At 38.0% G+C, this 25,857-nt stretch overlaps 1 protein-coding gene across 3 annotated transcripts in view; it reads right to left on the bottom strand.

The window, feature by feature from the left end:
• Positions 1-2,446: 2,446 nt before the first annotated feature.
• BRMS1L (BRMS1 like transcriptional repressor) overlaps positions 2,447-25,857 on the bottom strand; it is a 41,920-nt gene continuing 18,509 nt past the window's right edge. For 2 of the 3 annotated variants that reach the window (XM_005307524.5, XM_024103150.3), the window contains exons 4-10: positions 23,641-23,720; positions 20,019-20,115; positions 18,617-18,700; positions 14,117-14,181; positions 11,976-12,015; positions 10,512-10,638; positions 2,447-4,026 (exon numbers count right to left, since the gene is read on the bottom strand). In XM_005307524.5, the coding sequence (XP_005307581.1) occupies positions 3,903-4,026; positions 10,512-10,638; positions 11,976-12,015; positions 14,117-14,181; positions 18,617-18,700; positions 20,019-20,115; positions 23,641-23,720 (617 nt within the window). In that variant the 3' untranslated portion in view covers positions 2,447-3,902. Of the gene's footprint in view, positions 4,027-4,378; positions 4,423-10,511; positions 10,639-11,975; positions 12,016-14,116; positions 14,182-18,616; positions 18,701-20,018; positions 20,116-23,640; positions 23,721-25,857 lie in introns of all 3 variants that reach the window. The other variant, XM_005307525.5, reaches the window with a different exon arrangement.

Below are 25,857 nucleotides of genomic sequence, written 5' to 3'. Positions count from 1 at the left end.
TGTTAACGTCTGTTTTGAAGTATATTGTCCTTATTCTGCTGCTCTCACTCCCTCCTTTCTTTAGAAGCATGAAACCTGTCATTTCATGATCAATTTCACTCAAATTGCCTTCTACCTTCAGATTGGCAACTTATTCCTCCCTGTTGGTCAGAGTCAAATCTAAAATGGCTCTCTCCAGGTTACTTCCTCAACTGTCTGAAACAAAAAGTTGTCCCCAGTACATTCGAAGATATTATGTTTTGTTAGATTATCTTTCTAACAGATGTCTGAATAAGTAGAGTCCCTCATTACTACCAGCTCTTGTGTTTTGGATATTTGTTATTTGTTCTAAAAATGCCTTATCCATCTCCTCTTCCTGATTCGGTGGTTTATAGTAGACCCCTCCCTTTTATGCAGCTTAGTCAAGTCCCTATAAAGTTCTGGATGTTCTCTGCATTTGACTAAGTAATTGAGTCTACAAATTTTGCCACAGTACAGCTCCCTCCTTTTTCCTGATCACTAATAAATAGGGAGCACTACCAAAACAAATCAACTCCGCTTGAAGTTTCAGCTTTTCTCTGGCAACCGTTATCCATGTTTACTCCAGGGACTTGTCCCTTTTCTTCTGAACATGCAGGAGTAAAATAATTTTGACAGACTATAAAGTAATTCTGCATTGACATTAATGGGAAAAGCACTGGACCTGGAATGCCAACTTTAAAAAGTCCAAGTTAAAAAAAAAAAAAGTAACTTGTATCTAATGCAAAAAAAGTTCAAAATCTGTCTTAGCCTCTTACTTGCTAGGCAAATCGAAGAGATGCTTAGTCTAAGTAGGTCTACACTGCAGCTGGGAGATGTGATTGCCAGCACAAGTAGAAAGCATCATGCTAGCACTGCTTGAGGTAGCGCACTAAAAACAGCAGTATGGACTGTGCTGCACAGATGGCAATTTGAGCTAGTCACCCATCCCCAAGCCTGGCCAACTCCCTGAGTTTGAGCGTAGGTAGCTAATCTGAGCCACCGCGCATGCCATAACATCCACATTGCTATTTTTAAAGCATGCTAGCTCGAGCAGAGCTAGTGCAAGTCTGTCTACTTGTGCCGGGAATCTCACCTCCCAGCTACAGCGCAGACATACCCTTCAAATGATTTATTGAGTAAATTAGGCAAGTCAAAAAGTAAGCTATGTGCTTTTTAAACCCATTCTTTCAATATGGGTTTCCAATTTCCTCCCCAGCCCCCAAACTCAATTCTGTCCCATTCATATCAGTTGCAGAAAGGCATTACTTTGTACCCAGGGCTGATGCTTGCACTACACTACAAAATTTAAAGGGCAGCAATTGTGCCATCTGAATTGGGGTTGAATACTGTTTAGTTGCAAATGCTAAGCAAGCCCTTACTTGTTCACATAGTGTCTGAACAGTGTTAAAGGGTTAGTTGACAATCACATTTATTAGTGTAGAGCAGGTCTGGAGAGTGTAATACTGGCTTGTTGCCAGTAGCAAGGGATAGCATGGCAACAAAGCAGCAAATACTGAGCTTGTGTACAAAGACTATACTCTCAAGATACATGCCCAATATAAACTAAGATTCCCCTGCACACCTATTCTAGATTGTGAACTATTTTCCACAGTGCTTAAGTTTGCTTTATACACATTCCCCTCTCTTGCAGGCAAAAGTGTGTATTAATGTTACTGTGGCCATCTGTTAAAAATGCTTGAGTAATGCATAGCGTCCATATTACAGTAATGCCCATATTCACTTCCCCAAACCTAAATTAATAAAAGTTGCACATGTACACACTTAGATAGCATTTGTTAGTAACTTGTGCAGTTCCTTCTTCAAAGATTTTGAAAAAACTTAAAAAAAAGTGTTAACTTTCAAACTAACAAGTGTATATTTCTACAATTTTCTAAACAAACCTTGTTTAGTACATGTGTACGACATACTTCTATAGGGTTTAAGCTTTCACATATTATAAAGACATGGGGGTAAAGAAGCCAGAAAGACAGAGACTTGTATTACATCTCTGGTTATATAGGTCCATACATATACTGGAATATGGACTTCTATATTTTAGTTTATTGCAAAGATATTGGGTTTAAAAGTGATTTTCCAGTCAAATATCTGTATTCACCTTTTTAGGTTCTGTGGAAGACAAACATTTCTAGGCAACATAAACATGGGGGGGAGAGATAGCTCAGTGGTTTGAGCATTGGCCCGCTAAACCCAGGGTTGTGAGTTCAATCCTTGAGGGGTCCACTTAGGGATCTGGGGCAAAATCAGTACTTGGTCCTGCTAGTGAAGGCAGGGGGCTGGACTCAATGACCTTTCAAGGTCCCTTCCAGTTCTAGGAGATAGGATATCTCCATTAATTTATTTTAAAACTACAATATTTTTAGCTCTCTTTAGAATTAAACATCTGCAACTCTCAAGGAAAAATAAAAAATAACAACTGTACAAAGAGTCCTTCACAGATCATTTATACACTACATTAAAAAATACAAATATTTTATTACAAATTTTTTATCAAACTGTGTACATACAGTAAGTACTGTCAAAAGCCAACACATCAATTGTTATTTTATGTACAGTTGGCTAATGTTAATGTGACATGCAGTTTATCCTGAGCAATGCTTTTCTATCACTGTAAAGGTCCAATATTTTAGACTTTTGGCAACAGTCAAGTAGTTACCACCCTGCTCCAGCAATGATATTTCAGAGGTAAAGCAGTTAAGTATTATGTAGGGCAAAAGAGTTTTCCATTGCCATGATCAATTTAAGCAAACATGTTTTCCTTGCTCCACAAAGAGTCATCATAATGGACAGTAAAGTGCACACAACCACCAGGAAAAGCTTATTTTTCTCCAATCTCACCTGTTATTCTACATGTTCCAAACATGTACTATAACATTAAGGATTTCAGACTCTGCCCCTGAGGTCCTGAAATATAACTTCTGTGCAAGCTTAACTTTCTAAACTGCATGAAACAATTCTGTTAAGAAAAGAGTAAAATATGGGAAATTTGGAAAGATGGCATATGGTGAGCAGGTCACTGTTAATTTGTCCCAGAGATACCATTTCTGAGGGTACATTTTACTTTTGACAAAGTGTTTTTAGAATATTTGTTTCATAAGACTATAGATCAGACAAGTACAGCATGCAATATAATACTTTCAGTTATTTACCATTTACATGGTAATATTGCCAGGCACTCATACCCTCTGTGGACCACATAGCACTGCCTCTACCTGTAGTGTAACTAATTTTACATTGCCTTTGCTAGTGACTTTCTTGCATAACTTAGAAAAGAAAGCCACCAACATTTTAAATTTATTATGGGGTACTAGAAAGTGCTTCTCAAAAATGTCTTAATATTGACTTTATTTTGTTACAAGTGGCATGGTAAACCTTATAAAAGTCAGAGCTGTCCAGGGTCTCAAGTTTAAAAAATTCTGTTCACTTTGGATAAAAGAATACTTAAGTCATTAGACTATTCAGAAGCAACATTTATGCAGACTAACTTACACTCACAAGACAAACATGACAATTCACTTAATATATGACGTGAACTGCTTGTAGAAAATAATTGCACAATTACCACACAATCTAGTCACCAATAATAAAAGCAAATGTTTTGCATTTTACAAATATTTTTAAATCAGAAGTTCAGCCATTATCTGTGAAGGCATACTTCATATCTTAGGCACTGGACCCAGCTTAGAGGTAAAATGTCTTGGGCAACATGATTAAGAGTCATCACCTATTCAAGGACATCCATATGAAGTTTACGTACAGTACTACAAATACATCAGATACTGCCATAAATTTAATGAGAATACAAAACATTATTAAATACATCTTTCACTTCATGGCACATCAAGCATGTTAACACCACTTGTTATACATCTGATTAGTAATGGTCAATTGTGGTTATGTTTTATTGAATATTTTCCTTTCTGTAACTGAGAAATATACAGTTTGGATTTACTTCCATCAGGCCTCTTAAACCACACTTCATCATGGTTAATTGTTGTAATTATGGCACTGAAAAGAAAAAAATAGGATTTAGAAACAAATGATCTCATAAATCAAAGGATCAGCCCCACAAGTAGAGTGCTCTTTTGGAATACTAAATATTTGCATTAAGAAGTACTAGGCCCAGACAGCTACTGCCTCCTTCCTGATTATGTTGATACTTTTAACAACAGAATTCTGTAGCTGACACTAAAGATACATGGATATATCTAGGAACACTATATCTTCACCACTAATTTTTCATCCAATAAAAATGATAGTTCTAATGAATCTCAAACATTTAATTTGATTAAACAAAGCACTCATCTTCCCTTTTAATGTATAGGGTCTATAATAAAAATACAAGTTTGTCTCATAGTACCCATTGAGAAGACCTTATCAATCCACCAATCTGAAGTGGGCTTCCTGAAAAAAAACGAACAAGTCAAACGAAATTGCTCTCCAGCAAAAAGAAAGTTAGGAAGAACTTGTATTTAACTATTAGCCAGTACACACGTAAAGGAAAAACTGAATTGTTTGGCTAACTGAATTTTTTTTTTTTTTACATGAATTACTTAAACATTAATGCAAACGCTTTTGGAGTTGTTTTTCCTCATTGTTCATTACTAGAAAGCAGTTTCAAGGCACATTCCATACTTTCCTTTGGACCACCTGATTTAAGGATTAAAATATAAATATAATTAGACACTTGATTGCTAGTGGTGTGCCAGTTCAGTCATTATTACTTTGACACTCAGATGAAGAGAATTCACAGAATCATGAAAATGTAGGAATGAAAGGGACCTCCAGAGGATATCTAGTCCATCTCCCTGAACAGCAGCAGGACCAAATATACCTAAACCATCTCTGATGGGTGTCTGTCTAACCTATTCTTAGACAATGCCAAAGATGGGGATTGCAAAACTTCCCTAGGTAACAATTTCAGTACTTAATCTTTATAGTTAGCAAGTTTTCCCCCAATATTTAACATTAATCTCCCTTGCTGCAGAGTAAGACCATTACTTCTTGTCCTACCTTCAGTGGACCTGGAGAACAATTGATCACCATCCTCTCTCTAACAGTCCTTAACATATATGAAGACTATCATCAGGTCATGTCCCCTCCCTCACCCGCAGTCTTCTTTCTCAAGAAGAAACATGCCCATTTTAAAAAAAAAAAACTTTTCCTCATGTCACATTTTCTAAACCTTTTCTCATTTTTCTTGCTGTCCTTTGGATTCCTCCCAATTTGTCCACATCTTTCTTAAAGGGTGACATTCAGTAGTGCTCTCAGTACTCTGGCTGAGGGCTCAGTACTGAGTAAAGTTGGACAATTACCTCCCAAGTCTTACATATGACACTCCTGTTAATACACCCCAGAATATTAGCCTTTTTCACAACTGCATAACATTTTTTACTCATTCAATTTGTGATTCACTATAACCCCCAGATCCTTTTCTGCAGTTCTATTGCCCAGCCAGTTATTCCCCATTTTATATTTATGCATTTGCTTTTCCCTTCTTAAGTGAAGGACTTTGTACTTATCTTTACTGAATTTCATCTTACCGATTTCAGAGCAAGTCTTTAATTTGCCAAGGTAGTTCTAATCCTCTCCTCCGAAGTGTTTGAAAGTCCCCCAGTGGCATCACCCACAAATTTTATAAGCACACTCTCCCTTATTCAAGTAATTAATGAAAATATTGACTAGTGCTGGACCCAGGACAGACCTCCTGCCACTATACATGTCCTCCCAGTTTGAAAGCAAACCATTGTTAACTACTCTGAGTATGGTTTTTCAACCATTTGTGTATCCACTTGATAGTAATTTTATCTAGACCACATTTCCTAGTTTGCTTACGACAATGTCACATGGGACTGTGTCAAAAGGCCAGTAATCCAGTCAAAGAAGGTATTAGTTTGGTTTGGCATGATTTGTTCTTGACAAATCCTAGAAGATAATTAATGACAAGTAATAGCCAACAAGGGCCTTAAAAATATATTCTCTAATAATTCATTCCAGTATCTTTCCAGGTATTCAAGTCTGGCTGACTGGTCTATAAATCCCTCTGGTCCTCTTTGTTCCTCTTTTTAAAGACTCTTTTCCAGTCCTTCTGGATCTCACCCATCCTCTGAGTTCTCAAAGATATTCTCTATATTATATTAAAATTGCAATCGTTTACTCAGCCTTGAAATAACTAATATATATTAGAGGATCATGTAGTACTTGGATATTTGCAGTGTACAAATTACATACCATATATACTCGTTCATAAGCTGAATTTTTTTAGTAAAAAAGGGAAGCACCAGAGAAGGGGGTCGACTTATGAACGGGTATAGAGAGGGAGAGGAGGGACCCAGCCCCTCCCCCCAACAGAGGGAGCAAGGAGAGGCAGCAGAGCCAGAAGGGAAGAGGCGGGACCAGAGTCTCTCCGCTTCTGGCCATGCTGCTCTCCCGCCAGTCTCCAAACCAGCTGCAACTCCAGGGCTGGCAGGCTGCAGCCATGCCGGTCGGCCCCACCCCCCAGGGCACGCTGTGGCCCCGCCACCCGGCTTGCCGGAGCACACTGCGGCCGTGCCACCCAGCCCAGCCCGCTGAAACATGCTGCGACCGCGCTGCCCAGCCTCCCGGAGCAGCTCCAGCCAGGCGAGAGACATCCTCCCCTGGCCCTCCCCAGATAAGGTGGGAAGGGAGGGAATGGGGAGAGTGTGGAGGTCCCAGGCTAGGGGTGGGGTCATGTGGGGGGTGGTCACAGGGATTACTCCCCTAACCCTCAGCTTCTCCCCCACAAAAAAATTTCCCTACCAGCTGCTGTCCCGGCCCGTCAGGGTAAGCAGCTGGCGTACTGGAACACTTTGATTTCTTAGATTTACCTCCGTGCCTGCGGACGCTTGAGGTAAACAAACCATCTCAGCCCGCCAGCGGCTTATCCTGATGGCCTGGGAACCATAGTTTGCTGGCCCCTGAATTATAGGGTCGGCTTATGAATGGATCATAAAAATTTTCCATTTTTACTTATCCATCTTGGGGTGTCGGCTTATAAACGAACCGGTTTAGGATCAAGTATATACGGTAGTTTAAAGCTGTGGTGACAATTGACAACCTCAAAGTAAGAGCTATTTATTTACACAACTCACATCACAGCCCATACCAGATCTCCAGATTATCTCAATATTGTAAATTTAACATACTCTTAATCGTTGCTCAATGGCATAGCTGCTCTGATATAGCAGGATCCAGTGCAGGATGAGGCATATGTCAATCAGAGCATGGCTTTCATAGATTTATGTATGAATGTTTGAACACATTTACCTGCGTGATCCTGTCCAAAAATTTAACAAAAGTCTTCAAACTCAATGCAAGGCAAAATGGGAAAGGGCAAAATGATTTCCACAGATTTGTTTCATGACGGTTAATGTAAGTGCTAAAATAAACAATGTATAATTGTATTCAAATTCTTTCCTACTTCAGCTCTAAACAGTTTTTTATTTTGTTAAACTCCCTGTTCATAAGAGTAACAAAAATAATCAGTAGAGACAGTTGACTTCAATTACTATTGTCCAATTCAGATGGATTCCTCCATTACAGAAGAGTAGTTTCTCACACAAACCTGTGTGGCTTTGCATATATTGGATCAAACTCGGCCCTACGATTTACTTGTATCATACCATTGAAGCTGATGGTTGTTGAAGTTTGAAGGTGGAAATTTAGCTGTGAATACATTTATCCATATACTGGGCAGAGGTTCACATTTATCTACTTTTTCAATTTATTGCTTAAAATTCACTGAAATTTAAAAGGTCCTACAGATTCAACATAATTTGTACTTTAATCCATATTTAACAAAGATTCTAGTCTGGGAATAGTTAAGAGATTCATGTTCTAAACAGAGCTCCAACTTTTCAGAACATCAGACATTTGAAAGCAAGGACACATGATTTACCATTGGTTTAAAGCAGTTGTCAGCAAGTCTGGAAATATTCAGCTAAGATTCCATTTAAAACTGGGTCAAAACTTGATCCAAACTTAATCCCCTTGATCCAAACACACCAAGGAAAAGGTTTCAGAATCTGCTAACAAGTTTCGGGACTTCAATCTATATGGTAAAATCCTGGCCCCATTTAATTCCCATTAACTACAATGGAGCCAGGACTTCACTCATACCGGTAGTTCAAAATCTATCACATCTCTGCCCTCTTACGTAGAAATTGCCATACCAGATCAGACCAATGTTCAATCTAGTCCACTGTCCTGTCTGATGTCAGTACCAAGTCCTGTCTTGCCTCTATCACGTACTAGAAACTACAAAGAGAACATTTATAGAATTGCCTCTCCCAGGTTTTTAATCAGAGTTTTTCCTGAGGTGGAGCAGCTTGTGAAAGGATTCATTGGGGAAAAAATAGGAGCAAGTATTTGACATTTTCAATGGCTTTTTAATTAATGTATTACACAAATTTAGCATGTGGGCTCAGATTTCATTTTTATAAACAAAGTCTGATAGCCTGATGTCCTCTCTTCTATGTGGAATTGCAGCCAGAGAAAAATATAGATGGAAAGTCTAAGGAAGTATAGTATTTTAAAGTGTGGTATATTTAGTGGGTTAAGATATGGAGTTTTGTTTATACTCATGTTTTAGGTAGGACTGTGAAGTGATTAAAAAAATTAATCGCGATTAATCGTGCTGTTAAACAATAGAATACCATTTATTTTAAATATTTTTGGTTTACTACATTTTCAAACGTATTAATTTCAAATTACAACACAGAATACAAAACGTACAGTGCTCACTTTATATTTATTTTTATTACAAATATCTGCACTGTAAAAAACAAAAAATTGTATTTTTCAATTCACCTCATACAAGTACTGTAGTGCAATCTCGTTATCATGAAAGTTGAACTTACAAATGTAGAATTGTGTACCAAAAAAACTGCATTCGAAAATAAAACAAAGTCCACTCAGTCCTACTTCTTGGTCAGCCAATCACTCAGACAAACAAGGTTGGTTATAATTTGCAGGAGATAATGCTGCCTGCTGCTTGTTTACAATGTCACCTAAAAGTGAGAAAAGGCGTTCGCATGGCACTGTTGCAGCTGGCGTTGCAAGACATTTACGTGCCAGATTCGCTGAAGTTCATATGCCCCTTCATGCTTCAACCACCATTCCAGAGGACATGCTTCCATGTTGATGATGGGTTCTGCTTGATAACGATCCAAAGCAATACGGACTGTTCATTTTCATCATCTGAGTCAGATGCCACCAGCAGAAGGTTGATTTTCTTTTTTGGTGGTTTGGGTTCTGTAGTTTCCACATCAGAGTGCTGCTCTTTTAAGACGTCTAAAAGCATGCTCCACACTTCATCCCTCTCAGATTTTGGATGGCACTTCAGACTCTTAAACCTTGGGTCAAGTGCTGTAGCTATTTTTAGAAATCTCACATCAATACCTTCTTTGAGTTTTGTCAAATCTGCTGTGAAAGTATTCTTAAAACAAACATGTGCTGGGTCATTATCCTAGACTGCTATAACATGAAATATATGGCAGAATGTGGGTAAAACAGAGCAGGAGACCCCCAAGTAGTACAGTCACAAATTTAATTGACATTTTTTTAATGAGCATCATCAACATAGAAGCACGTGCTCTGGAATGGTGGCCGAAGCATGAAGGGGCATACAAATGTTTAGCATATCTGGCATGTAAATACCTTGCAACACCGGCTACAAAAGTGCCATGCGAATGCCTGTTCTCACTTTCAGATTACATTGTAAATAAGAAGCAGGCAGCATTATCTCCAGTAAATGTAGACAAACTTGTTTGTCTTAGTGATTGGCTGAACAAGAAGTAGGACTGAGTGGACTTGTACGCTCCAAAGTTTTACACAGTTTTGTTTGAGTGCAGTTATGTAAACCCCTCCCCCCCAAAAATCTGCATTTGTAAGTTACACTTTCATGATAAAGAGATTGAACTTCAGTACTTGTATGAGGTGAATTGAAAAATACTATTTCTTTTGTTTATCATTTTTACAGTGCATATATTTGTAATAAAAAACAATATAAAGTAAGCACTGTGCACTTTGTATTCTGTGTTGTAATTGAAATCAATATTGAAAATGTAGAAAAACATTCAAAATATTTAATAAATTTCAATTGGTATTCTATTGTTATAAGTGCAATTAATTAATTTTTTTATCGTGATTAATTGTTTTGAGTTAATTACGTGAATTAACTGTGATTGACAGCCCTCATTTTAGGCTATTATTTCAGACATATACATCAGCTGTCAAATGTTATGTATTTTAAATATTAAGATAACTAAGCCTCTACACTTCTGATCATTTGGTACTTATGCTGGAGGAAGGCAAATTTAAATGTCTAGAAGAAAGCAGCTTGTTATCTTAAGATAGAAAATATTGATAAGTAACTGACATGGCAACAGCTGACTGAAATTGTAAGGTTGGGCTTTCCATTCACTGTATAATGTACGTTATTGTAAATGGGAGTAGGCTATAATGACCTTTACCTTGTAGGGCACTCATCTTTCTTATCAATACATATTGTCTGTCCACGTCCATACCACTCTCCATCATAATACAGTCTTCCTTCTTCAGACCTAGCACAATGCAGATGCTTTTCTAATTTGACAGGTGCTAAAATGATCAACAGAAATATTTATTACTAACCATGCAGATATTAAAGTCAGGTTTATAAATTTATTTTCAAATACTTAGCATATATGCATGTGCTGATCTAGTTAAGTGTTTAGTTATTAAAAAGGGCATTGCTACCTTAGGCAACAATCAAACTAAAATCTAAGATAGTTAAGAGAAGAGATGCTTTTTTCTTTTATCTCCTGATGTAGTGGGGTCCATTAAAAACTCAATTTTCAGGTAAAATTAATGTTAATTTACATCATGGTAACTGTGGTATATGTGGCAAGTCTAAGTATCAACCATTGATCAAATTTCTTCCTCTTTCTCCCCACCCCACCCCTCTCCTCCTCTCCAATACAATGGTGTCAGTGTACTATGTCATTAACCACAATACCCCAACAGAAATTTTTCACTAAAGAAAGCAACACCTACTTACTTCCTCTTCTCTTGTTCCCCAACCACTTCATCCCCCTTGTTTCCCTTTCTACCTAACTTGGGCATCTAAGGCGAATATCACCTTGGTATCCAAATATTGTCCCCTTCCTCTCTCCCCAGTTCTGCTCTTCACTGACTCAGAGCAGCAGAGCATAGTGAAATGGGTAAGCTCTGCTTAACTTCAATTAGCTGCTGCACACAGAGCAGCTGGGGGAGGTAGAAGCCAGAGAAAAAGCATCTATATTCTGCACTGACATGTATCAAGCCAATCCAATCTGTTTCTCTACAAGTCTACTCCTACTAGTAATCTTCCGCCATTTAAGTATTAACCTTGATTTTAAAAACATATCACCATTTAGAAGATACTTAGACTATAATGAAAATAACTATTTCATACAAATATATTTAAGAAAGACTGTCAGTGGAGAGAGCAACCCTATTGTAAAGCACAGAGCACAACAGTGCCTCAAACCAAGGCCTGAGAGATAGGAAGCAGCTTAGGGTATGTCTACACTGCAGCAAACACAAAGAGACACACAGCATTGAGTTTCAGAGTCCAGGTCAACTGACGAGGGCTCGAGTAGCAGGGCTAAAAACAGCAGTCTCAGAGACTAGGCCCCAGACCGAGCAGGAGTATCTACATTGTGGTTTGCAGCCCCATGGTGCAAGCCTGAGTCAGCTGACCAGAGCTCAGACTCACTGCCATGTTTGTTTTTTCTTTTTGAAGTGCAGACATACCCTTAAAGCTCTCTGCTTTCCTTTCCCCTCCTCAACCACTGCAGTCCCTGTTGTGCCTGATAAATCTCTGTTCTGTCTAGATGAAATCTGTGCTGTTGTGCTTAATGAGTTTTGTCTTATGAAACCAGAATGTATTAAGCAGTGAGGTTTTTATTACTTACGTTCCGGCTTTACTCTGTGTGGCCCCAGCGTAGCCATTGCCTTGAAGTACAAAAAAGGAAAAAAGAAAAAGTTAAGAAAGCTTACTTGTTGAACATTTATTAAAAAATGCCTTAAGAAAAGTTCTACTGCAGTGCAGCTCTTTAATATATTAGCATTTACATATATATGTTTAAACGCTTGTTCTAAAAAAAAAATCAAAAATATTTTATAACATTGTACACCACTAATTAGCTGAATAAAAGCATGCAGAGAAACAGATCCATTATCTGCTTTAATGGGCTTTGATTTTAAATAAATCAGGAGCAGTTCTTTATACAATATTTTATAGTTGGTGTTACATCACTCTGCAGATTGCCAACCAAACCCAAAATAGCACGAAACATTCTTAATTCAGCTTACAATCAATAGCTGCCAAATAAAGATTTTGGATAACGAAAAGATCACTCAAAAAGCTATAGAAACAAGCCTCTGCCTAGCTCACAGTTGTATCCAAGTACATTCTACGGTTGTGTGTATAATAATCAGTTTTACTCACTCTCAGCCCCTACTTAAGAGCTATTAGGGTAAAATTGTGTCTATGGTCCGATATTTGTTCAGCATAATTCCTGCTGTAGTTTAAGCAAAGCAGTTTCCAACTTTATGTGTTGGACCCTCAATTGTGATGGATTTGCCCATGTTCCCTTGTACCATTCAGGAGCACAGTGGACATTTCTGCTTTGTTCACCTTCTTGCACATGTTTATCTCCTACACACACACACCTTCAGTGTCTTTTCTGTATATTTCTCAGCTGTATATTTTTCTATTTTGCTTTCCCTCCTCTAGTGCCAAAGAAGAGGAGGAAGACAGATTGGTTTTCAAGTAGCCATCCAGTTTTATGTGCAGTCTAGAGAATGTTTACAGTCAGGAAGAGAGGTGGCTCCAATGTCATGAAGGTGTCCCTGTCCTGATTCTCTCCTCTAGCCCACCTCCCCTTGAACTAGTCTGGTGTTCCACAAGATGGGAAATACTGCTTATATACCCTGGTGACTAGCTGGTTCTAGGTTTTATTAGGTCCCAGGACATTATGGCAGAAAGGTGGTTTTCTAGCCACTGGGGAGGTACAGTCAGGTTAGACCAGTGGTTCTCAACCTATTTACCATTGTGAGCTGTATATGGGGCCCACAATGTGTTATGTGGGACGCATCTAATACTACATCTATGCCCTGAGGATGTCACATGGGCTGCAGCTCTGTGCTGATTGGGCCGCAAGCAGCCCAGAGGCTGCAGGTTGAGAACCACTGGGTTGGGACTCTTGCCTCGAGTCCCAACTGCTGCACCACCTGACCGACATCTATGTCATAATGAAATGTGGTGACAGAGCAAAATAAACTGAATTTACTATCAAATTAAACAAACTACCGTATTTATTCATTCATTTTCACAATTAATTATAAAATGTTTTTGAAATTTTAAAAAAAGCTACTGCAGATTTTCCAACATACTGTACCAGAGTAAAACAGAATTTAGGTCCAGCTTGTTGTAGAGTAAACCAGGCCTTCAGTATGGCATTCCCCATTTTACAGATTAGGAACTGAGGTGAAAAGGCTACGGGTATGCCTACACTGCAACACCACCACCACCACCACATACCCACCCTGCAGCAGTGAGGCTCAGAACCCAGGTCAGCTGACTTGGACTCACAGTGTGGGGCTAAACACAGCAGTTTAGATGTTCCCGCTTGGGCTGGAGCCTGAGCTCTGAAATCCAGCAAGGAGGGGTGGATCTCAGAACCCAGGCACCAGCCCAAGCAGGAATGTCTACACTGCTATTTTTAGGCCCAGATAGAGAGCCCCACGAGCCCAAGTCAGTTGACCCAGGATATGAGACTCACTGCTGCAGGGTTCTCCGTCCCCCATTCTACTCCGTTCTTTGCTGTGAAGACGTACCCTAAGAGACATAGCCAAGGGCAGACTACCCAGTATCAGAGCTAAGTTTAGAACGCACATCACTCTGTTCCCTTGCTATAACTATCAGACTTCATTGCAAAAATACTATTTAGCAATATTTATGCTCTCGATTATTTTAATGGAAGCTTGCCTATAGATTTGTAAAATGTATGAGAATAGGACAACAAAATTGACATTCATCCTCCAATCATACCTTCCTTATTGTTGTCCAATCTTCAAGTATATCGAGGTCCTGTAACATATAAACTATATAGGGACGTTGAAAAGTTAAGGGAATCACTTTTTACAGTGAAATTAGCATAAAAGGTCTACAATCTTCATAAATTTTAAATTACTTAGTGACTCTATTCTGCCATTGCTCCACACACAGAATTCCAAATGAAGTGAAAGAGCACTACAAAAATTAGGTCTTGAGAGCCACACAGCGTACAAGTGTCACTTAAGTTTCCTAGAAGCTATCATATTTACAATTACATTAAGGTTGTTATTGTAGAACACCACAGGGATACAAGACTACAACAGCCATTACATACCCATTCTGTACTTGACAGACACCAAAACAATCCTTGTTTCTTGTACTCCAAACAGAATAAATCAATCCTGGCAGCTTATTTTTCTACAATACTGAAAGCAAGCATCTAAATTAACATATTCAGTGCAGTTTCTTAGTGACTCTAAATCCTATACTATTACATGGAAAAATGTTAAGGTTGAGAAATCAAGTATCTGAAAGACTGGAAATACTGAGTTAAAGTTCGAAACCTCTACCTTAAAATATCAACTCCGTACCACAAGTTGTTAATTACTACAATATACACAAATACAAAACGGAATATTGTAAAGTAGTGTGTATAAAAGTCTTCAGATCTGTCTTGTTTTTTCAACCTCAGCAAGCTATATAACACAAGGCAAGTTTGAAAAAGTTGATAAATTATGAACGTTTAAAGTTAAATTGCCCTGACGTTAAAAAACACTTTAGTTTTGAAGCAGTTTGAGAAACTGGAAGAAAAAGTTTAGTAATGAATGTTTAATTTCAACAACTTAATCAACACTTCAAAAAAAAATTATTTTGTAGTTCTCATTGTGATTTCAAGTCAAGTTCAAAGACTATGTACTGTAACGTACTGAAAGACTAAGAAATTCCACTATGCATTACATATTGTGTTAGATAAATTTAACCATACTTTAAGAAATAAGCACAAGACAGCAAATTAACATGGATCTCTCTGTCTGTAAAAATAAGTAAGAACTGCCAGTGTATCTTGTAATTTGAAGCTATTCGGCTTGACACCTCCAGCACACAGCCATCCTGTGCATGAATACTTGGAAATTTATACCCCATAATTCCTTTTAGCAATTTCTGTATTAGAAGACCAGACGATAGAGTTACATCCAAACAACTGAATAACGACCACTTAAATTTCTGGCACTAGCTAAAAGCATCTCCACTAAGCTGAATTTAGGATAGTGCCATCTTAACCGAGTAACATTCATTATTATCCACTGTCATTACGACAGGTCATCTTTCTGAGAAATATTCCAATAAAGCAGCAGTCTTGATGTGGTGTGTTCCAATTAGAGACACGCAGAATAAAATAAACAGTGATATACTTTAAAAAAGAAAGCCACAACTTTAACTTCATTTCGCTTTTAAATTTTAATAGGGGGACCTAAACACCTCAAATATCATGTGTTTTGAGTCTGGTGTGATATTAAATGGCCTCCATACTAAAAAAAAGAAAAAATATTTAGGGTTGATCCCCTTAGGCCTAACTCCTAGGATTCAGCCCACCTTTGAATTCTCTCATCTTCCCCTGCAAGGGGGAAGTGAGGGTGCATCTGAAGGGTACCTCAGTTTGCAAAGACTTTAGACCTCCCCTTCCTCCAGGCTAAGAGGATCTACCAATCATCTCCTGGGTTTTGTGTTTACTTCTGGAAGCTGGCTCCTTTGAGCCTCTCAACTGCACTGGACATCAGCTGTAAAAGGTGACAAAATTATGAATTCGCAGCTTTTGAATCTTGTCCTTACTCCTTATTAACCTAAAGCCTGCAAACATTAGCAACCCTGACCTCTGGAATTTAAAATATGCAATCAAAAAGCGATAAACAGAGCTCTTAAGCCTTAACAATGAGACCGCAGTCAGTAAACAAGGTAAAGGATACTCAAGATATGGAGTTCAATTGCACAAGCTACAGAACATAGTACAAGAAAAGGTCAACAAGTAAGTTACTTTCTGCATAGTGTAACTCCCTTTCAAAAAGTTACCTGGAGAGGGGCATCTTTTGTCCAAGTTTTACCCTGTTTTTACTCCACAGTTGAACATTTCATCATCATCTAATCTCAACCACAATGTCATATTAAGCCTCCTCTCTCCCCTTACTGCCAAAATCTGTTATTCTGTCACTGGTACTAGAAGTGTGTTTGGCACTGTACAAAACAAATACAAATCTTTGCCTCTGAAGTTTCCACCTCTGACATCTCCACAAAAAACCCAACCTTCTACCTCTAAAGCAAAGTCCAGATGTTGGTCATTTTACCTCAATTACTGCAACCTCTTTCTCTAGTTTTCCTGCTTCTGACAGGACTACTTTTCAGCCCCTCAAAAATACTACTATTGATCATGTCAGTCTTCAAATTGCTTCTCTACTATTCACAAATTCAAGTTTCTAATCTTCACCTTCAAAACACCAACTACAACTCCACCTACATTCATTTCATCTTCCTTTTACCTAGATCTCCAAAGCCACCTCCAGAATCATTCATTTCATCCTCTGTCTCCTGAGCCTTATATCATGCCATCCTTATGCTTTTAACTCCTTATTTATCCTTGTGTTCTGGGAAGCTATCATTTTCATTCAAATTTATCAATTTCTTAAACTTCTGAAAGCATATCAATATTGGACTTTAGTGGCTTAACATTATCAGAAAAATGGTTCTACATTTCTTGGAGATTATGTATCCATTGTCCCATCATTTTGCGTAGCATGTGCAAGGAACTGTATGTTTTTTTTTAAATTAAAGATTGCAAACTCCTTGGAGTGAGAATCATGTGTTTCTCCATGCACCAAGCATAATGACACTACTTACTAGACATATCAAATAATGCTTTACTGTCTTACCAGAAAAAGTTTACGGTGAGTTTTTAAAATTTGGGATTAAATCCCTCTTATTTTAAAACATCATTGTCAATGGCCAGTAGAATTAGTTTCCAAATTTTATCTAATTTAGAGTACTCTCTGTGCCTTCTCGCTTACTTTTTGCTTACTTTCCCCTAAACTTCCCTTGAATCCTCTCCCTTCACTCCCAAATTGTTCTGTAAGCATGTTTAGAATATGCTTTTCCTCTCTTTTTGGCCTATGTTACTCTCACTGTTATGATTGCTACTATGTAACAACTTCCTTCCTCTGTTTTTGCTGCCTGGAGCCGATGCCATAGATTAGTGTATTGAAACAAAGTCACAGCAGAAACCTGGCTGACATGTTCAAGAATTCAGTTGCTTCTATTTTTGGAAGTGGAAAATTAGATGGAATTAAACACAGTCACTTTTGCAATTACTCAACAGTGAAATTAGTATTTTGAAAACAGTGATCTTAATCTGGATTTTCAATGTCACAAAAGGTGACCTTTCAACTAGATTTCCACCACCACAATTAGAACAAAATCTGTCTGCCAAGAACAGCAGTAAGAAAGTATTTATTAAGCATTCCTCTAGAGTTGAGCATCTTTTTCAATGAGAGGCTATCAGCAGCCTAGCAGCTACACCTCTACCTCGATAGAACGCTGTCTTCGGGAGCCAAAAAAAAATCTTACCGCGTTATAGGTGAAACCGCATTATATTGAACTTGCTTTGATCCACTAGCGTGCGCAGCCCTCCCCCCCCACCCGGAGCTTTACCACGTTATATCCGAATTGGTGTTCTATCAGGTCGTGTTATATCGGGGTAGAGGTGTACTAGGAGATAAGAGATTGTTATGGGAAAACTAATACACCAATTATGTACCCAAAAAATAGACAAAGGACAAATACTTGCATATTTGATTGCCATTTATTCAATACTCAGACAAGATATAGTCACCTGCAAAAAAACCACCACACCTGTCCAATCCTTTTGAAATATTAACATTTGATATACATGCTTGATCTGTTAAATGTGTATTCAGAGATTTCACTGTATTTAATAAAAAAAAAAAAATCACTGGAAGTGACGTATCATGGACTTTGTAATCATGCTCACTCTGATATGGTAGGAACTTGTTAAATACAGAGATATGACACAGGGATAGCTCAGTGGTTTGAGCATTAGCCTGCTAAACTCAGGGTTGTGAGTTCAATCCTTGAGGGGGCCATTTAGGGATCAGGGGCGAAAAAAATCTGTCAGGGATGGTACTTGGTCCTGCTGTGAAGGCAGGGGACTAGACTCTGATCTTTCAAGGTCTTTCCAGCTCTATGAGATAGGTATATCTCCATAAAAGAAACACTGGATAATGTTCCTCTAAACAAAAGTTCACTGTTGTAAATTGTTTTGTTACGGATATTTACATGGCAAGGATTTCCAAGCCTGTTAAGACTTCCTAAATATAGTAAAAAATATATATATATTATTGCTTAAGCAGACAATATAACAGGAGAACATGTGGTAAGAAGGCTATAAAACAAAATGCTGCACAGATAAGAACGATAGAAAAAGGATATCTGATATGACAACTGGTTTCTTTTTATCTGGACTAAATGGATCCTTCCTTTTTTTCCTGGACTGTAGTTCATCATTCCATAATTCTGAAAAAAGCATAATAAGAATGCTACAATTACATTAATGAATTTGATGTTTAACTCTTTTACAGTAAAAAAAATTGTCTGACAAGGATATAAATCAGATTTTCTGGTACATGCTCTTTGTGAGAAGAATGGCAATTTTCACATTTTAATGTACTATATTTTGTAGGCCTTAATTTTGGCAGACAGATAAAATTAACAGATTCTCACCATAGCAGACAAGGCATAGTAATATCTGCTCTAACAGCAGATTGTATCTACTTTAAGTTCATTGAGGCTTAGAATAAAGTCTAAAATATAATTAACAGCATTCCACAATGTGATGAAAGGCTCTATAGAGTCAGTGCTTGCATATAATTGACCCAGCAGTTAGCTACCAGATGACAGATATGACAATTTTCTGCAATATCCTTGAACAGCCTTATTGAATCAAGTTTAACTATCTTTGGAGTCCATTGTATTAAATGAAAAGGTTAAGTATTATTACAGGCCAGGATTGCATGTAACTTTTCGCTGGGGGGAAGGGGAGTGAGATGGGATGTGAAGCCAGGCACATTATGAACTTCAAAGGACTACGTTGAGCAATGTACCAGTCAAGAATGGACTTTTGGGACAAACAGTATCAAGTGTTTGCCTGGTGAATCTCTATAGATTAATACAATTTCCCACCTGCAGTTATGCAAAAATCCAGCCTGTTGAAATTACAGCCTGAAGAGGAGACCATTGTCTACTGATTACCTGTTCCCAGAACCCGAAGATCAAAGGCCCAATATATATAGAAGAAAAGACTAACCTATTCATGGGAGTGCTAGTTCTAAGCTAAGGCTGCTATGAACTTGTAACCACAGAAAAAATGCCTTTGTGAGGTATGAAGGATTGACTCCTACCATAGCCCTGGTTGGAGATGGGGGAGTTCTCTGGTAAGCTTATTGGCATATGTGCAAGTTCTTTTCTTTTCTGTAATGTTTTCTCTGTAATGCCTTCACCTTAAAAATAAATGTGATTGCTTATAAATGACTGTGTGGTAAATTGTGACTACTGGCAATTACAGCCGCTTATATTCTTTGTAGAGAAAGCAAAGCAGAGAAATAGACCTGCTTAGGTAGTCTGGTTTGATGGGGAAATCATAGTGTAGACAGGGAACGCTGCAGCAGGGAAAAAAACCAGTCAGGACGGAGAGGGATGTGGGTCTCTGCCCAAGAGAGGTGATGGCCAAGGAGCCTAGAGTGGGTGATCTTAATGGCCCATGGAGGGACAGTACAGGTGTAGTTGCCCTAAACTGTGACACCAAGTCATTAAAAATCTTTCAAATCCTATTTACCTGAGGTAATGTCAATGCTATGCCTGTCTTCTTCTAATCTTCTGATCTTCTCTTCTAGTTCACTTTGTACAGTATCATACAACAAGAGCTTCTCACTCTGAAACAAAAGCAAGAAATTATAACTTATGCATTCATGCATGTTTATCAACTAAATGCACCTTACATCAACTGATTTAGAAGTTCAGGTGCAACATGATAAGAGTCGCTTATGCATTTAGATACAGCCATGAAGCATAAGCCACATTTTGCATCTGATTTTGAGTTCCTCATCCACCTGCTTTTTCAGTGTGATGTCCCAGCCCCTTAAAGCTTACACTTATTCCAGATATTTCATGTGGATGCAAGATATACAGATATCAAAGAAGGGTGCATGTGCTGAGGATTTGAGTGGGACCATGATAGGAAGGAGATGTAAAGCAAGCAGCTAGATCTCCACCAGAACGTTCTCTAGTTGGACATTATCTCCCATCATGACTGTCTGATGAAAGACTCACAATGAAGAATAGAGAAGATGGTCGACCCATCATTCATGCTCTTCTCAAGATATGAAGTACATCTAAAGCAAAAATGGAACACAAAGAGCACTGGAAACAGTCTATTGATTAGGTCAGGATAATGAAGAATAAACCTGAATGAATGGCAGTTCTTACCAAATTGGAGGGGGCTTTGGGTGTGGGTCAAGGACGTGGATTGTGTGCATTGATCAAGTCTTGCCCACTCCTTCAGTCCTATAAAGTCACTCTCAGGAACACAGGAAATACCAGACTGGATCAAATACATGATCAATATAATCCGGTATCCTATCGCCAACCAAATTCACTATGGACTTCATATTCAGAATGTACTGTAGTGGTACAGATTAGTGGTGTGCAGATTAAATTGTCTATTTACACCTGGTCAAGTTTTCCAAATTCGTAAGTTTTTAAAAATTTGGGAAATAATTATGTTTTATTAAAACTTCCCCATTTTTCAGCCAGATCTAATCTTCGTTAACTATAGTACTAGTAACAGTTAGATTCTCTTATAGAATTGTATTAAGAATTGTCCTTTGAACTTTGTGAACAAATGAAGAAGTGACTGCTACAATAGAAATAGTATGTCCAGAATAATGCAACCTAGAGTGTTGAACTGAAAACACTCCTAAATCAGCAGTGACACAACCATACAATAGTTTAAAACATTGTAATTTAATTAGCACTTTTCAAAGGGGATATATAAACTCTTTAATTATAGGTATTGTACTAGCCCCTTCCTTCATTGACAAACAGAAGCAGATGCATACGCAAGCCTGGATTCTCTATATAATCCAACAAATACTTCAGCTGCTTTCCCATCCCTCAAGGTTGCTGGCTTTAAAGTTAAGAATGGTCATACCATGGATTTTATTTACACAATAGTACATATTTGACACAACAATTATAAACTGCTTAGATATGGCAATTAGACTTTTAAAGAAATTTAAAACAGTATCTGAAATCCCAGAACTGTGCAAGTCATTTTGCATTATATGAGTTTTGGGCTTTGGGAAAGTACCTTTATTGCTCCTTTCAGTTGCAGGGGGAATAGCTCAGTGGTTTGAGCATTGGCCTGCTAAACCCAGGGTTACGAGTTCAATCCTTGAGGGTTCTGGGGTTAGGATTCTGGGGCAAAAATCTGTCTGGGGATTGGTCCTGCTTTGAGCAGGGGGTTGGACTAGATGACCTCCTGAGGTCCCTTCCAACCTTGATATTCTATGATTCTATGCCTCCATGCCTCCTAAAGGATGACAAATATACATGCATCTTTGGAGGGTTTGGGTTTTTTTGTTTTTATTTGAATTGCAACAGATAATGACTCCTAGAAGGACTGAGAGAAAATAACGAAGAGGAAACACTCACTAGTCATATTCTCTTTTATCTACAATAGCACCTGAGACAGTTCAGTTGGCTGAGAAATGATCTGGTACCAAAAAAAACGGTTTCTACAGCTGCACCTAAAATTGCACTGGAATTCATCTCTTCTGTAATATAAAGGCTTGGATGCCTGACTTGATTCATGAGAACATATCAGATTCCCTGTTGTCAAAGATATCCGAAATGTAAAGGGAAAAAAAAAAAAAAAAAAAAAAAAAAAAACCACCACATGAAGGAAATACAAGAAAAGATAGAGGCTTTGGAAATTCAAGAAGAAAGCACCAAGACGCTTCCTCAAGTCCTTATTAAAAAGGATAAATTGCCAAGATGTAGATAAGAGAAAAGTTATATTTACCTCACTTTTAAATATACAAAATACTTATGTTCATACACATTTAACCTCCATTTAGAATTATAAGTCTGTTTCACAACTTTCTATTGTAACTTCCACAACAGGAGGGTCAGGAGGGCTAAGGCACTGGGTCTGGAGCGTTGGAAGCCAGATTGCAGGGTCCCACTGCCCAAGAATGGTGTCAGACATGGGGGAGTATGCTTCAGAGATACAGAGCTCGGAACAGTGATCAATCACTATCCAGACCCAGGAGGCTTAGAAGCACATGGAATTCAATCTCAGTAGACTGATGTCTATTCAGAAATGGACTAGATCAGGTTGTGACAATTTACATCCAGGTAAACAGGTAATAGTATCAAAATATGAAGATCCATATTAGTCCAGATATTTCAAGTATTATATGCACTCACAGAAAGAAATTCTGCTTGTAAAAACAAAAGCTTCTATCTCTGGGTTTAAAGGTTTTGATACTTTTTTCCACCTGAACAAGGATCAATAGAATTACCGTATATACTCATTCATTAGCCCGTTCGTTTATAAGACGACCCCCCCAAAATGGATAGGTAAAAATCGCAAAAACTGTATAACCCTTTCATAAGCCGACCCTATATTTCAGGGTTTGGAAAACTTTGGCTCCCAGCCCGTCAGGGTAAGCCACTTCCCGCAGCTCCCATTGGCTGGGAACGGTGAACCACGGCCACAGGGAGCTGAGGGGCTCCATGCCTGCAAATTCTCCAGGTAAACAAAACGACAATGTATTAGATATTCAATTTAATGATTAAAATCATCAAATTTTGATGTAGACCCGTTTATAAGCTGACCCCCGCTCTTTGATGCGTCACTTTTTTACCAAAAATATTCGGCTTATGAATGAGTATATACAGTAATTGTTCTACAACTCTGTCTATGCAAATACTTTTCTATCAGAGATTCTACTGAAATAGAAACATGTCTAATTCTCTCGTACCAGTTTTTGAATAGTGACAACATTATTTTCTGCCCATAAGCTGCTTTTAAAAATAGAATTATTGCAAAATGTGACTGCTGTATTTATGGCAGAATACCACTAACTATTTTCTCAGATGCCTACTATATAAAAGAGATTCCAAAAATGATTGGAGGTCTTTTCAATCTTAGACGGGCCCTGTTAATAAAAGTAGTATTAATCTTGTTTATGTAAACCAAACTGACACCTAGCTGAGGTCTCATTTCTTTAAGTTGTTAAGGATGTATTTCTTTTGAAGTGATAAAGAAAGTTACATCAAAATATTGAAGTTACAGCAATAATACAAACTTAAAATGGACCGATCTTGGAAACTGTTGCACATCCATTAAGGACAGACTTGATTAGCCACCAGTTTAAATAAGTTGACAATACCTCACAGTGCTGGCGAGAAGCTTGAATTTCACATTCATATTTGTTCTTTACAGACTCTAAACAGAGCTCTCTATAGATACCTGCAACCAGACAAATTACAGCATTATTACTTTAAAAAAAAAAAAAAAAAAAGAGTAACTGATTTCAGAATTATCTGTCAAGATTGCTATTGCTAGCCCTAGAGTAATGCGCATATGCAAAAAAAAATACTATTTTACATATTGACAGTGTTCAGACTGTACACAGAGTATAAAACTTGTATGGAAAAAATAACTGACTGAACTCAAGAGGCTGCAGAGAAAATTGTCCTCAATTTTGTTCACTTCTGTATTTATGCAAACTACAAGTTTATCTTGCTGGCAATATAGGTGGAAAAGAAACTAATTTATCCCACAAAATTCTGTCAATGCAACACAAGATAGACTTACTATGTTACAGCTTTGCCACTTCTGGCTGAGATAACTTGGTGCATTGGAGGAAGACTGTTTCAAGCAGAGAGCGCAATATTTTTTAAAAAGGTACATTTATGTGCATACAATGCACTAAGATAATGGGGCCACAACCTGGCTGAGGTCTCTAGGTGCTACCGCAGTATTGTGTTTAATAGTAATGAATGGGAGGCTAACAATAATACAGAGACAGGGGCCCACATCACAAGCTTCCACAACCATTGATCTTGAGGGCAAACTTATGAGATAGGCCAAAGATTGAACTGGCCTTCACAACATCCCATGCTTAAAGTATAACAGGGTCCAAAAAAATAATTAGGTAAGTTCATGGTGGATAGCTCCATCAATGGCTATTAGCCAAAATAGTCAGGGACAAACACCATGCTCTGGGTGTCCCTAAACCGCTGACCACCAGAAATGGAACTGGATGACAGAAGATGGATCACCTGAGAAATTGCCCTGTTCTGTTCATTCCCTCTGAAGCATCTGGCAGCAGCCACTATCGGAAGACAGGTTAGTGGGCTAGATGGACCAACAGTCCAACCCAGTAGGGTTATTCTTGTGTTCACCTATGTGACCTAGGAGGACAAGCTTCTTGCTTGGAAAGCATAGGAACTGAAGTGCTCTTCCATTCTTATTAGTGGTCCATGTTGTTTCTCTTCTCTAACTGGAGAACTTGAATCTCCTGGACAGTCTCTTGCAGTTTTCAAAAATCACTGAATTCTCTGTAACCTCAAATTCTATTTGCATCCATTTCTGCTCATATAAGTTTTCAATTAAGGGCTCTCAATAGTTAAAATAGAATTAAAAACTGTCTTATGCCAGTACATTTGTTTGCAAATTCGGTTGGTCTTTCACAAGCACTTCCCCAATAAATGAGTACAAATTAGCAATTTCTCTACTCCCAAGGAAAAAAAAAAGTCACTTTTAAAAATTAAAAGGGCATTTTAAAGACCGATTTGAATAACCACTTTTATTAAAAATAAATAAATAAATAAATTCCCGTGTCAGCAAATATTAGCTTTTAAAAACTTTCAGCCTGCTTCTCCAACCCTCCCTACACAACAGATGTCAGGTTAACATCTTAATCTAGCAATAAGAGACCTAGAATGAACAATTTCTATCACTGAAGTTTTACTCAGTTATATCCCCCATCTAACACTGTGAAGGATTAAGATGTTAGAAGACAAATCATCACGTTTCTTAAATGTTCTTCTCATACTCAGTGAACTGCTTACCAACAAAACATCTTTTCAACTCACTTTTGGGTAATGAGAATATAGTATGGGTAACAGTTTTAGATATTAAGTTTAGAGTTTAAGAAATAGAGTTACTATAAAATAAAACTGAAATGAAATGCTATTACTGATTAATGGGACATGATAATATAGCACTTGTGATTCAGGCTAGAATTAAAACTTCAAGTTAGTGGAGTGCACTTGCTTAGATGCTGTTTCACACCAATATGCAAGTTGGCTAAAGAAGTGAAGAGGCTGATAAAGTGTGCTGAGAAAAGATTTGGACTATTTGTTTTAAATCTTTTACCATTTGTTTATAACCTCCCTGGTTGCTAACTGACTGATGGCTGTGTAGCCCAAGGTCCAGTGTGTTTCAGCAGCAGCAGTAAGAACTATAAGTGGACTACAAACTGCTGCATGTTGGGAAAACTTCCTGGGTCCTGCCAGAAGTACCTTCTGCCTTCCCAACAGGAAGTTTTAGCATTGAAGCAGGGAGCCTGAAGCAAGCAGAGAAGAGGCTGCTGGACTGC

The sequence above is a fragment of the Chrysemys picta genome, chromosome 4 (assembly GCF_011386835.1).
Source record: "Chrysemys picta bellii isolate R12L10 chromosome 4, ASM1138683v2, whole genome shotgun sequence".
Lineage (NCBI taxonomy): Eukaryota > Metazoa > Chordata > Testudines > Emydidae > Chrysemys > Chrysemys picta.
The sequence above is the reverse complement of the archived record's forward strand: the minus strand, read 5'-3'. Positions and strand labels throughout refer to the sequence as shown.